The sequence below is a fragment of the Mirounga angustirostris genome, unplaced genomic scaffold (assembly GCF_029215605.1).
Source record: "Mirounga angustirostris isolate CCGP_5_RB_7025 unplaced genomic scaffold, mMirAng1.0.hap1 SCAF_3, whole genome shotgun sequence".
Lineage (NCBI taxonomy): Eukaryota > Metazoa > Chordata > Mammalia > Carnivora > Phocidae > Mirounga > Mirounga angustirostris.
In genome coordinates, this window is record NW_026991711.1 from 180272467 (window position 1) to 180286535 (window position 14069).

General features: G+C 40.6%; 1 protein-coding gene across 6 annotated transcripts in view; it reads left to right on the top strand.

The window, feature by feature from the left end:
* MOGAT1 (monoacylglycerol O-acyltransferase 1) overlaps positions 1-14069 on the top strand; it is a 101221-nt gene that overhangs the window by 13886 nt on the left and 73266 nt on the right. For 3 of the 6 annotated variants that reach the window (XM_045867882.3, XM_045867887.3, XM_045867888.3), the window contains exons 2-5: positions 2237-2415; positions 2962-3166; positions 7192-7366; positions 8729-8928. In XM_045867882.3, the coding sequence (XP_045723838.1) occupies positions 2237-2415; positions 2962-3166; positions 7192-7366; positions 8729-8928 (759 nt within the window). Of the gene's footprint in view, positions 1-1672; positions 1778-2236; positions 2416-2961; positions 3167-7191; positions 7367-8728; positions 8929-14069 lie in introns of those variants that run through there. The other 3 variants (XM_054505994.2, XM_045867885.3, XM_045867886.3) reach the window with 2 other exon arrangements.

Genomic DNA, 14069 nt, shown 5'->3' on the forward strand with positions numbered 1-14069 from the left:
TGATTTCTTATGCTTATGAGCCTGCCTACGTGCTTGTAATAAATATTTGTAAGTTTATGGTGCTGTTGCCATGAGCTAAGACTAGTTTGGTTTTGTAAGAAAAAGAAAGTGTGTGGGTTTAAGAGTTAGGCAGATCCAGGTTCAAGTCCTTTGGACCCTCAGAATCTTTGCGCCTCAGTTTCCACATCTGCAAAATGGGGACAGTACTATGTACCTTGAGGGTTGTGAGGAGAGAAAATGACATTGCCTGGCAGTTGGTCTCCACTCAGCAACTGTCCTCTCCCGTCTCTGCTCCATCTCAGCTCACCTGACCTAGAGTAGAGTACAGAGTAATGAGACCTACCAAAGTTTCTTGTACATTTTGGACACATTTTAGTAAAATAAAGAGAAAATTAACCAACAGCGGTAAATTGTCAGCACTCAGACCTGGGTAGAGGGAAGCAGGTGAAGCAAAATGAAATGATCCTGGTAGGAATGAGGGCAGAGGACACTCTTTTTGGCCGTGCTTCTGGAATCATGCTGGCTTTTCCAGAAAGCAACAAAACACTCCACGAAGGGGTAGAGGGCACATACTTCCTTCACCTTTCATGTGCTTTTCTTTAACAAACTTTAACCTACCCTGGAGAGAGCAGGTCATTCCTCTTATGGGGGTCAATTTTATATTTAGGTTAAATCTATACTGGGATATTTACTGATTTACATGTCTCCAGAAATATAAATATATGTTCTGTTTTCGGCCAAAAAAAAAAAAAAAATTGTATCTACAAAACTGTGATAGATCAAGGTGCTGTTAATCAGATACCATAATGGATGATTTGGGGACAAAACTCTTTGTAATAAAGTTGATAGGGAGTAGACAGGACTTTGGGCGACTGAAGTCAGCTCTAAAACCAAGACTGCAGCACCTAACAGAAGAGGAAGACCCAGTGGCACTCCTTGAAGTCATGGGTGGCATTTACTGAGCGCTTACTGTGTGCCAAGCTTTATGACTTTATGCTCCCCTCCTCCTTTCTCATTAATATTTCTCTCCCTCTCTTTTTATTTTTTATTTTTTTTTAAGATTTTATTTATTTATTTGACAGAGAGATAGCGAGAGCAGGAACACAAGCAGGGGGAGTGGGAGAGCGAGAAGCAGGCTTCCCGCTGAGCAGGGAGCCCAATGCGGGGCTCGATCCCAGGTCCCTGAGATCATGACCTGAGCCGAAAGCAGACGCTTAATGACTGAGCCACACAGGCGCCCCTCCCTCTCTTTTATTTATTTATTTGAGAGAGAGCATGTGAGTGGGGGTGGGAGAGGCAGAGGGAGAGGGAGAGAATCTTAAGCAGGCTCCCCACAAAGCGTGGAGCCCAAGACCCAGGGCTCAATCTCAGGAACCTGAGATCAGAACCTGAGCCGAAATCAAGAATTGGATGCTTAACCGACTGAGCCACCCAGGCGCCCCATATTTCTCTTCTTATAAATATTTTTTAGTATCATAGCACAGACATAAAAAAAAAATGTCTAGCTTAGCTTAATGTGTTACTTTAAGGCAAACATTCTCGTCACTACTACCCAGGTCAAGTGTTCTCCATTCTTGCTTCATGTATTTTGAAGCTATGTCATTCGGTGCATAAACAATTTGGATTTTGCTTTGTCATAATGAAATGTTGCAAGTAGTGAAAGATGAACTAAGGCTCCTACGCTATTTCTGTTTCTGGCAACAGAGTTCCTGAAAACGGAGTTTGTTGCTAGAATGTTCCCTCTTTGTGGGCACATAAATAATGACTGCTCAGCAAGGTAAATACCTGTAGTAGGAACTCCTCTGCATCCCTTCTTTCAGCAGTGATTCCTCCACATATCATGTCAGGGAGGCGCTGTACGCCAGGGACTTTGAGAGTGGACTATGGATTTAGATCAACCACTTCCTTTCTGTGGGGCTTGGTCAGTTCATTTAACCTCTCTATGCCATTTTCTCTTCTACGAAAAGGACCATGGCTGCTTCATTAATACTGTAGCTATATAAGGATTACATGAAAATATTTTGGCAGAGTACATAATACAGTACTTGGCATATAGTCAATATTCAATAAATGTTAAATAATACTGTATCATTGCTGTCTTGTCATATTGGACTGAGGCTCAGTTTAACGCACTTTTTGTATTAATTAAATCCCCCTGCCATGGACCACTGATTATATAGTACAGTGAGCAGATGCTAACTAACTCTGATTCCTGAGGTCTCTCCCTTTCTTACAGCACAGGTGTGCATTGGAATCATCGTGATACTGATCATATACAACTGTTGGTTCCTCTATGTCCCTTATATGACATGGCTTTACTTTGACTGGAGTACCCCAGAGCAAGGAGGCAGGAGATCCAAGTGGGTCAGAAGCTGGACCATTTGGAAGTATTTTAAGGACTATTTTCCAATTCACGTGAGTAGAATTGTTTTATGTTGTAGTATCTGGAGCTGGGAGAAGAATGGAAATTTGTTTTCATCACAGGTAATTCAAGCTTTTTTCTTTTCAGAGAGAGAAAGCCTGCAAATCAGCCCAAATTACTAAATAGGATCTAAGCTAAATTGACACCATTTCGAAGGCTATGTGTGGGGGGCTCTGGGCTCAGGAAATAGTTTGAAAATTTGGAAAAAGCTCTAATGCAGAGAACTAAACAAGTCATGTTTCCCATTTCCTTTTTTTTAAAAAAATATTTTATTTGAGAGAGAGAGATAGCGAGAGAGAGCATGAGCAGAGGGGAGAGGGAGAAACAGGCTCCCTGCCAAGCAGGGAACCCAATGTGGGGCTCGATTCCAGGACCCTGAGATCATGACCTGAGCCAAAGGCAGATGCTTAACTGACTGAGCCACCCAGGCGCCCCTCTATTTCCTTGTGACATAAAAACTAATCATGAGTTTCTTGGTTTCTTACTGGAATCTAATCTGGACCATTTTATTATTTTTTTAATCCCACTATATACTGTAGCTCATCAAAACTTGGGATTTGGATCCAAGTCACAACTATATATTTGGGTTTCACCCCCATGGAGTGCTTGTTGCTGGAGCCTTTGGAAATTTTTGTACAAATTATTCGGACTTCGAGGAGCTGTTTCCTGGCTTCACCGCATATCTTCATGTGCTCCCATTTTGGTTCCGCTGTCCTCTCTTTCGAGAATACCTGATGACCAGTGGTAAGTGAAGGCAAATCGTTATTTCTCCAGTGTTCTAGGGTGGCAGGACCACACCTCCCAAACACAGGTTTACAGTTTCTTAGTACAACCCTGTGTCTGTATCCCTGTCTGATACTTCCCATGCTGCTTGGATGATTCTTGCCTCCCCGACTGGACTGGAAGTTCCAGGACGACACAGACCATGTCTTTTTCTTTTTTTTTTTTCCCACCCCTTTCTAGCATAGGGCCTGGGATATAGGAATATTCAATAGATGTTAATTCAATGAAAGAATAAATTGATGAATGAATTTTGTGTATCCAGATGTGGAAGAAAGAATCTTGGGTCAAACAAGTGATAGATTGCACCTTTGGAAAAGCACTTTGCCTGCGTTTGTGAGCATTAGAGATGGAAAATGTCCTCCAATATGTCTTGAAGTGATGGCCGTATATAAATGAAGCATACTTAATCTGTCTCTTTCTTCCCAGATTAAATAGAACTTGACTCAGAAATGAGTTCATTCTACTCTGCTCCTCTGAGCTAGTGGAAGACTCTTTGGTTAATGAAACCATAATTCTACCAATTCCAAGAACAAAATTTAGCTGAAATGCTATAAAGACACTATATGAGTGTCCACAGAGGCTAAGCTTGTGTTAACAATTCTCACATCAATTTGAGGGGTTCAGCTTATTTGGTTTTCTAACTTGACCTACTTACTGACTCAGCGTGAACTGCAGTACCTTACAAAGTGCTTTATGTTTATTGTCTACATTAACTATTGTTGTCTTGCATTTCTTGGATATAAAGAAAAGTGGATAGTCTCTTTTTGAAAATTTGTAATTTCAAAAAAAAATTTACAATTTCAGGATGAGTAAGTAGATATTCAGAGATAGAATTTTCCAGGCTCTTCCAGGTTTTCATTACTTCCTGTTAATTTCTCAATTATTGTCATTGAGAATGACATAATGTTGTCATTATATACCTGATAGGAAATCACTAAGCACCAGAGGACCAGGATCCCTGGCTGGGTTTTCAAGGTTCTGTGTATGGACCTTCACCCATATGGCCCTCGGCTCTTGGTCCAGTCTGGCTGTCACTGCGTCTGACCTCTAGAGGGAGCACCAAACCTCCAAACTACTATAGAGGCAAAAACAAAAACAAAAAAACCAAAAAACCCTTCCTTGTTTTGCCGACATCGATTGGGTTAGTTTTATAAAAGGAAAAAAATTAAAGGGAAATTTTTTAAATTTCAGAAAAGCACAGAAATACATTTACAATATACTGTTTGCTGATTCCAGCCACAAGTGAGGTTGGGTAGTGGTAACTGAGAGTAGGTGTGGCAAATTTATGGTACAAGAGATGTAGGTACACCCCTCTCCGTGGCCACGTCAGATACATATAATCAACCTTAAGAGTCTTTCTCTCTATATATAGTGCCCTCAGAGTCATTGCCATTTGCTTGAGCTGGCATTTGAGATTAAACTTGTCTGTTCTTTCTGGCTTTTGATATCATGAGATCTTTTCCTTTTCACTATAACCTGAGATATCCTAGAAGCTAAATAAAAATATCCACATTTGTAGCTGGTAGAGTTTCAGGGCATCCTTATCTCAAAATTTGGAGAGTTCTCAATTTTTTCCTAGAACCAGCTTCCAGGACAGGCGCTGGCCCAAGGCTGCCCTTTTACTCTGTGCCTTCCTTGGTGGTTGCCTCTCTGGGTATGAAAGACAGACAGACATGTGTACCAAACCTCATGTAGTAAAGAAGCAATAGAGTTTCAGAGGTCCTTTGCTGACCAGTGCCTGTTTTGCTCTTACCCATGGGATTTCCGTCACTCTAAGTCCCTGTAAGTCCCCCCTCCAGACTTTTTCTCTTGGTCCATTTTGGCGACTCTCTACTCATCAGCTGTCAGCCAGGGCACATTCTGTGTTTTGAGGCTCACGTTCCTTCCCATGTGCCCAGTAAGGCTCTGCAGGTAGCAGAGATCAGATCACAACAGCCACGTAGAGCCCAGAGGAGGTCGATATGAAGAACAGCTGATGGATTCGACAAGACATAGTGATTGTTGCGGCCTCAGGAAGGTAGCAACTGTGTATGTCGTATGATCAGCATCTAGCCCAGTGCCTTGCCTGGAGCAGGTGCTCAACAAGTGTTTTGAATGAAGGAATGAGTGGAGTCAACATGGTTGCTAAGAAGACGGGAATATGTTTGGGAGGAACCTACACCTCTGACTTGCGTGCCAAGGTAGATGATGGTCCCACTCACCTTGAGGGGTAATGTTGCAGGAAGAATACAGTGCATTGGGTCTGGAAACATGGAGTTTGAGGTGTCTTTGAGTTGGCAAGGTAGACACGTCCATTGGGCCATTGGGAAGTGTGGGTGTAGAGCCTCAGGAAGAAGAGGTCCCAGGAGATAGATTTGGGAGAACTCAGCACACATAAGTGGTATTTGAATCCATGTATGTAGATAACATTAGAAGGTGTTAGAGACTATGAAGGAGCCTGTCTTAGTACAGCCTGCTATAACAGAATGCTACTGACTGGGTGACTTAAATAATAGACATTTATTTCTCGCTGTTCTGGAGGCTGGATGTCCAAGATCAAGGCGCTGGCAGATCTGGTGTCTGGTTCGAGCTCCTTTCCTGGCTTGCGGGCAGCCATCTTGTTATGTCCTCACATGACGGAGAGACAGCACCCTCCCCCTCTTCCTCTTTTTATAAGGACACTGATCCCATCTTGGGGGCTACGTTCTCATGACCTAATTACTTTCCAAAGGCCCTACCTCTTAATACCATCCTACTGGGGATTAGGGTTTCAACATAGACATTTTAGAGGAATACAAATATGTAGTTCTTAGAGCCCTAAGACATAGTAGCAGTTAGTAAAGGGAGCTCAGAGAAGGAACTGAGAAGTGGCCAGAGGAGGGCCGGTGTCTGGAAACTCAGAAGGCCCTCTTTCCAATGGAAGTTATGCCTCCAGCTCCCACTCAGGGCATGCAGAGTAGAATGGCCATGCCTTGAACCCAGTAGAAGTTCAAACCCGTTGAGACTCAGGTACTCTACCCTCTAACCCACCACCCTCTGCCTCTTTAGTAGGTGGTTGCTCACTCAGAATCCTGCATTATTTTATATTCCCCCAGTAATAGGCACTTACAGTAAAATGAGCATATAATTGTCCTTTGAGAAATGAGGTATGTTGTGTCTTAATAAAGCCTGTCTGACACATTCTCTTATGACTCAAAAAATGGATAAAGCCATGAATGAAAGGAAACAATAAAACTTTAAAAAGCAATTATCTCTTTAATACAGGTCACGAGTGGCTTGTATTTTCATATTTTTTTCCCTGTAAGAGTTCATGGCCTTTTCCTCCAAGAGTACATAGTACATTCAAAATCTGAAAAGGAATCTTTAAAGTTATTTTTATGTGGGAAAGCCTGGTACAAAGACCAAACAATTATATAACTATCTTAAATAAACAATTTATCAAAGTCAGACTAGACATTTTGGAACCATGTAAAGATCTGGTTATTTGTCAAATGTCTGAATTTTTGAAATAAATCATTTACATTATAAATCTAGGTTTGGGAAACAAGAATCCACACAAAATATCTGAAAACAGGCCCTTGTGTGTTCAGAAGATCCAGTGAAACCTCCTCTAAAGGATATGCTTTTTGGTTCTGAGCCAGGATTCACCAGGGTAGTGATCAAGGTCACCACGTACAGCTATGCAGGTTGTGCACTGAACAAGTGCAGAGGGCACCTTTCACTTATAGTGCAATATGAATAGAATCCATAGAGTTGAGCAGCGTACAACTTACCCAAATAAGTGGTAGATCTAATAACAAATGACATTTTAAAGACCTAACCCAATCACCTGACAAAATGTTATATTTTATGAATGGAATATATTACCAAAGATCCGGCTGTGACAAAATTTTAAGCAAGATGTTCTAGGGAGTTTTGTTAAATGTTCACTGATGCCATTGAATATTAGGAGAGAAATATTTTAATTTTTAAGATAAATACTTAGCCCTTTTGTTTTATTCATTAAGGGTCAGTCTCAGTTTCTAAGAAAAGTGTGTCCCATGTGCTGAGCAAGGAGGAAGGTGGAAACATTTCAGTCATTGTTCTTGGGGGTGCAGAGGAATCACTGGATGCCCATCCTGGAAAATTCACTCTGTTCATCCGCCAACGGAAAGGATTTGTTAAAATTGCTTTGACCCATGGGTAAGTAGCTTCTCATTTCAGGTACCTGGGTCAGAGAAGTTAAGATGTTATTAAATGAACACAAAAAAATAAAGTAATTTCTCCAGTCCTTAAACACAGACTTCCTCTTAGCTGACCTTCAAATAAAAGCAGATGTGGATGTTCATGGGAAATGGCATACAGCGTTCCCCCTAAGGTAGTGCAGTGCCATGGCATCCAGAAGTTAAACTCACCTTTAAAAACAAAGCAAACAGGAGCAATTGGGTGGCTCAGTCTGTTGGGCATCTGCCTTCAGCTCAGGTCATGATCCTAGGGTCCTGGGATTGAGCCCCACATTGGGCTCCCTGCTCAGCAGGGAGTCTGCTTTTCCCTTTCTCTCTGCCTTTCCCCCTCCTATGCATTTTCTCTCTCTCTCAAGTAAATAAATAAAATATTTTTTTAAAAAAGCAAACAGGGGCATCTGGGTGACTCAGTCGTCAAGCGTCTGCCTTTGGCTCGGGTCATGATGGGATCAAGCCCCGCATCGGGCTCCCTGCTCAGTGGGAGGCCTGCTTCTCCCTCTCCTACTCCCCCTGCTTGTGTTCCCTCTCTCGCTGTCTGTCTCTCTGTCAAATAAATAAATAAAATCTTAAAAATAAATAAAAATTTTAAAAAGCAAACAAATAAAAAGTACAAAATTTTATATACAGAGTATAAATTTCCAGCCAAATGAACAAACAAATCATGGTCTGGACTCTAGGTGGAAAGGAAGCTTCCCGGAGCCTTGATTTTTCTATGGAATAAAATACCACGAATTGCTAAGCTGCTGAAGTACTGCCCCAAAGGATTTCTTTCTTTCTTTTTTTTTTTTTTTTAAGATTTTATTTATTTTTTGACAGAGACACAGCAAGAGAGGGAACACAAGCAGGGCGAGTGGGAGAGGGAGAAGCAGGCTTCCCGTGGAGCGAGGAGCCCGATGCAGGGCTCGATCCTAGGACTCTGGGATCATGACCTGAGCTAAAGGCAGATGCTTAACGACTGAACCACCCAGGCGCCCTGCCCCAAAGGATTTCAAGTATAAGTCAGCTTCATTGATTGGAACATGAAATTAGCAGTATAGGGAGACATGGGAACATTGAAAAATTCTTGGCTCAGTGATTCATCAGTACCGTACAACACCCAGTGCCCATCACAACGCATGCCCAATCGTTGAACACTGCATCAAAAACTAATGATGTACTATATGCTGCCTATTTGAACATAATAATTAAAATAAATGAATGAATAAAAAGATTGAAAGAAAAAAAGAAAAATTGTTGGGATATGTTGCAAAAGTCATCTGAACAGAATAAAATACTTAAATCATTTTCCTTAAAAATTTGTATTCTTCCGCTTTGTTTGTAGTGCCTCCTTGGTCCCAGTGTTTTCTTTTGGAGAAAATGAGCTATTTAAACAAGTTAACAACCCTCAAGGCTCATGGCTTCGAACTGTGCAAGAGAAGCTACAGAAGGTCATGGGGTTTGCTTTGCCGCTGTTCCACGCCAGAGGAATTTTTCAATACAATTTTGGCCTGATGCCCTATAGGAAACCTATCCACACTGTTGGTATGTATATCGAAGACTAAAGACTTCTTAGAATAAGTAAAAGTATTACCTTACTTTGAGCAATGTTATTGTTATTGATTGCAGGGCTAATGCAAGGGAAGGGGCTTTGAGTAAGAACTTCCTAAAATAAGAATCCTGTAGATGTGACTTGAGCTTCATTTATGGCATGCCTTTTAGCTAGAAATGACTGTATTTTCCACTTGGAAATTGATTACTTTCAAGAATACTACTATTGAACTACAACAGGGAGAATCCAATTTAGACATAAAGTTCCTAGTATTCTATATGAATCTATTTCTCTGTACCAGCAGATTGTAACGTAGCAATTCTTTGATGAACACATTACATCAGTCTATTAATCGACGCAGATTTCTGTGTAATAGAAATCTTCATTGTGTGCAATTCACCTAGGCACTAGTTTCTGTAGCAAAAGCATTTTGGGGGGCCTCTCGCTGTTTTTATATGTATTCTAACATGAACTGATTTTATTTTAAAAAGTGGTACATTGGGGGGAATTGAGATGGGGGAGGAAGGTGACAGATTGTCGATGGAAGGACTGAGGGGCAGAGTAATTAGCTCTTCACACAGAAAGTGACCTGGATTGCTGAGCAGAAGAAAGTGCAGAGCCAGATCCTAATAGCACAGTTAACCAAACTGTATACTTCATCTGAAACTGGACGTAAAAGTTTCACCATGGTAGTCCATTAAATGACATTCAAAATGTTTTTAGATCTGTTTCATTAGAATGGGATTTTACTGTTTACTGTCAGTTTCTGAGAGCTTTGCATGTCACGTGCAGTCACATGACACTTTTTTTTTTTTAAGATTTTATTTATTTATTTGAGACAGAATGAGAGAGAGAGAGAGCACATAAGAGGGGGGAGGGTCAGAGGGAGAAGCAGACTCCCTGCCGAGCAGGGAGCCCGATGCCGGACTCGATCCAGGGATTCCAGGATCATGACCTGAGCCGAAGGCAGTCGCTTAACCAACTGAGCCACCCAGGCACCCCACGTGACACTATTTTTAAATGAGGTATTTAATTCAAATGGAATGTTAACAGACTGTTGATTAGTTAGTGTAATGGGAACCCAGAGATGAGTTTGCAATTGTGTTTTTCCAAGATAAGCTGATTATATTTCTTTGGCATAATATATATATATATATATATATATTTTTTTTTTTTAAAGATTTTATTTATTTATTTGAGAGAGAGAATGAGATAGAGAGCATGAGAGGGGGGAGGGTCAGAGAGAAGCAGACTCCCTGCTGAGCAGGGAGCCCGACATGGGACTCGATCCCGGGACTCCAGGATCATGACCTGAGCCGAAGGCAGTCGCTTAACCAACTGAGCCACCCAGGCGCCCCTGGCATAATATATATTTTTTAACCAGATAATCCACATGGGTTAGACCATGATTTTTCTTTGTTGTAATATTAAGTAGTAATTTTTGGTCCCTTATGTGCAAAGTACTGTAGTTGGCCTTTTTGGGGATATGAGGAGAATTGAAAGACATGATTTTTAGGAGCTAAAAGTTTAATTAAGTATAACTCATACACACATGAAGTAAGTTGCCGATGTTGAAAGCCAAGTGTATTTTGTTGATTTAAATGATTATAGTTATCGCCTGGTGGGGGTAAACTGTAGTTTTAAGTAAAGTGGTCATCATATGATACAGCCTAATTATAACTCTACTGACAATTAATTGGTCAAGGGTCAAATGGAAATGACCGAATCGGAATTTGTTGTTGCGACTAGAAAACCTAGAACTCTGGTCTTCACTTGTGCCTGTCTAACTCGTTTTTCTTCAAGACTTAGAATAAGAGAAAATTGCTTCAGTCCGCTCTTCGGCCTACCTCCCAAATGATCACATCAGAAATAGCATATCTAGTCTCTAGCATCCTCAGTATCCTGCTGTTATTTGAAGCCTTTTAAAAACCAAGCTGAGAGGGCGCCTGGGTGGCTCAGTTGGTTAAGTGACTGCCTTCGGCTCAGGTCATGATCCCAGGGTCCTGGGATCAAGTCCCGCATCGGGCTCCCCCTTCTCTGCGGGGAGCCTGCTTCTCCCTCTGCCTGCCACTCCCCTTGCTTGTGCTGTCTCTCTCTGTCAAATAAATAAATAAAATCTTTAAAAAAAAAAACAAAAACAAAAAAAGCAACCTGAGAATCACAGACCTGTACCTCTGAAACAAATAATACATGATGTTAAAAAAAAAGATAGTAGGAAGGGAAAAATGAAGGGGGAGAAATCGGAGGGGAAGATAATCCATGAGAGACTATGGACTCTGAGAAACAAACTGAGGGTTTTAGAGGGGAGGGGGGTGGGGGGGATGGGTTAGCCCAGTGATGGGTATTAAGGAGGGCACGTATTGCATGGAGCACTGGGTGTTATACACAAACAATGAATCATGGAACACTACATCAAAAACTAGTGATGTAATGTATGGTGACTCACATAACATAATAAAATAAAATTAACAACCCCCCCCACACAAATTCTCAATATAATAATATTTGTAATAGTGAAAAATTATATCCTACATCTCTAATAAGGAAGTTGATAAATAAATGGTGGTTTATCAATAAAAAAAAAAACCAATCTGAGAATATGAACATTTATATAAAATCTCAGCTACCATGAGTTTGATTTTATGGTGGCAGAGTGGGAGTCAGACGGATTAAGAGCAACCTGATTTGGGTGAACCAGACCCTCACAGACTATGTGCATCTAAAGACTTTTATTTGGGGAATGCCTGGCTGGTTAGTTGGTAGAGCACACGACTCTTGATCTATGGGTCAGGAGTTCAAGCCCCACGTTGGGTGTGGAGCCTCCTTAAAAAATAAATAAATAAAATGAAGACTTTTATTTGAATAACACACGTGAGGATAGAATATAGACAATTCCATAAACAGAAGCAAAGCTACATATCAATCCAGTGCAATGCGATATGGTGACAGTGATCTAAGTTACTATGTTCAGTTCTGTTTTAAATCAGTGCACTTCAAACTCAGAGTTCTTTGCTGACTTGCTGACACGGCCCAGGCAGATCAGGTGGAGTCGAGACCAGCGAGTTATTTTGTGGTCCTTCTGCTCCCCTCCCATTTAATTAAGAGTTTGTGAACTTAACTCTACCTCATAAGAACTCAGTTAATATTAGTTCAGTTAGTTAAATCATCATTTCACCTATAATCCTTGCACCCACAGCTGTCTGGAGATGCTCAGGTTCTCCATCGTACAGCTTCCCCCCACAGCTGTGAGACCTCCCTTCCTCAGTGACCTCAGAGCATTCATTTCAGTGTTAGTGATTCTCAAATACAGTGAGAATCACTAACACTGTAAGGGTTTTGTCTGTTAATACCCTACTAATTAAATCCTCTTAAAAATGTGTTCTCATTGAATCCAAAGTGCCATCATCAGGTCACACTTAACCCTCTCTTCATATTTCTTATACTACACCTGGCCAAACCATCAGGTTTCTCTGCATCCTCCATCAAAACCATCTTTCCTATTTTTTTTTTTTTTAAGATTTTATTTATTTGAGAGAGAGCGTGCATACACAAGTAGGGTGAAGGGCAGAGGGAACGGGACGGGCAGACTCCTCACTAGCGTGGAGCCTGGGGCTTGATCCCAGGACCCTGAGATCATGACCTGAGCTGAAGTCAGATGCTTAACTGACTGACCACCCATCTTTCCCCTTAGCTGGGGGTCACTCACTGGAAATAATTTGTAAAGAAGATACCATATATTAGCATCTGCACAGCAAAGGAAACAATCAGCAAAACTAAAAGCCTCTGGAATGGAAGAAGATATTTCCAAATGACATCTCTGATAAAGGGTTAGTTCCAAAATATATAAAGAAGTTATACAATTTAACTCCCAAAAAACAATCCAATGAAAAAATGGGCAGAAGACATGAAAAAAATGTTTCTCCAAAGAGGAAATACAACTGGCCAACAGACACATGAAAAGGTGCTCGACATCACTCATCATCAGGGAAATGCAAATCAAAACTACAAAGAGATATCACCTCACGCCCTTCAGAATGGCTAAAATAAAAAACACAAAAAACAACAAGTGTTGGTGAGGATGTAGAGAAAGGGGAACCCTTTGTGCTGTTGGTAGGAATGCAGACTGGTGTAGCCCCTGGGGAAAACAGTATGGAGGTTCTTCAAAAAGTTGAAAATGGAACTACCTTATGGCTCAGTAATTGCACTACTGGGTATTTACCCCAAAAAATACAAAAACACTAGTTAAAAGGGATACAAGCACCCCTGGGTTTATTGCAGCATTATTTACAACAGCCAAGTTATGGAAGCAGCCCACATATCCATCTATAGATGAATGGATAAAGAAGATGTGGTGTATATATATTGTGGAATGTTATTCAGCTGTAAAAAAGAATGAAATCTTGCCGTTTCCAACAACATGGATGGAGCTAGAGAGTATAATGCTAAGCAAAATAAGCCAAAGGAAGACAAATACCATATGATCTCACCATATGTGGAGTTTAAGAAACAAAACAAGCAAAGAAAAAAAAGAAACCAAGAAACAGTCTCTTAGCTATAGAGAATGGACAGAGGAGAGGTCAGTGGGGGGGAATGGAGAAATAAGTGATAGGGATTAAGAGGACACTTGTGATGAGCACTGAGTAATGTATAGAAGTGCTGAATATTGTACAACTGAAACTAATATAACACTATGTTAACTATACTGGAATTAAAGTAAAAAATTTAATAAAAAAGTAAAAAAAGAAGATACCATATATTTTCTTTACACATTTCACAAATAGTATGTAATTTATATATTTTGTTATTGTCAGTTTATCAAAATATAATAAAATGTTCACATATATTGTGTTTCATTACATAAATAATAGAGAGAAACTGATTTAAATATCACATCCATCATGATACCCAGGATGGGTAATTGAAAGAAGTTTAGACTCTAAGAACAATGTGTAAAGAATTGCAGTTCCTTGGAATTGCTTTGTTTGTTTCTACAATACAGAGCTCCGGGAGAGCAAGGATTTTGTCTTACTGTTCTCTGCTCTATTCCCAGTGCCCACAGGATAGGGACTCAAGACACATTTGTAAACAATTCATTCTTTAGTTATGCCTTTCTGATTGTAAGTTGTAAGTTTTC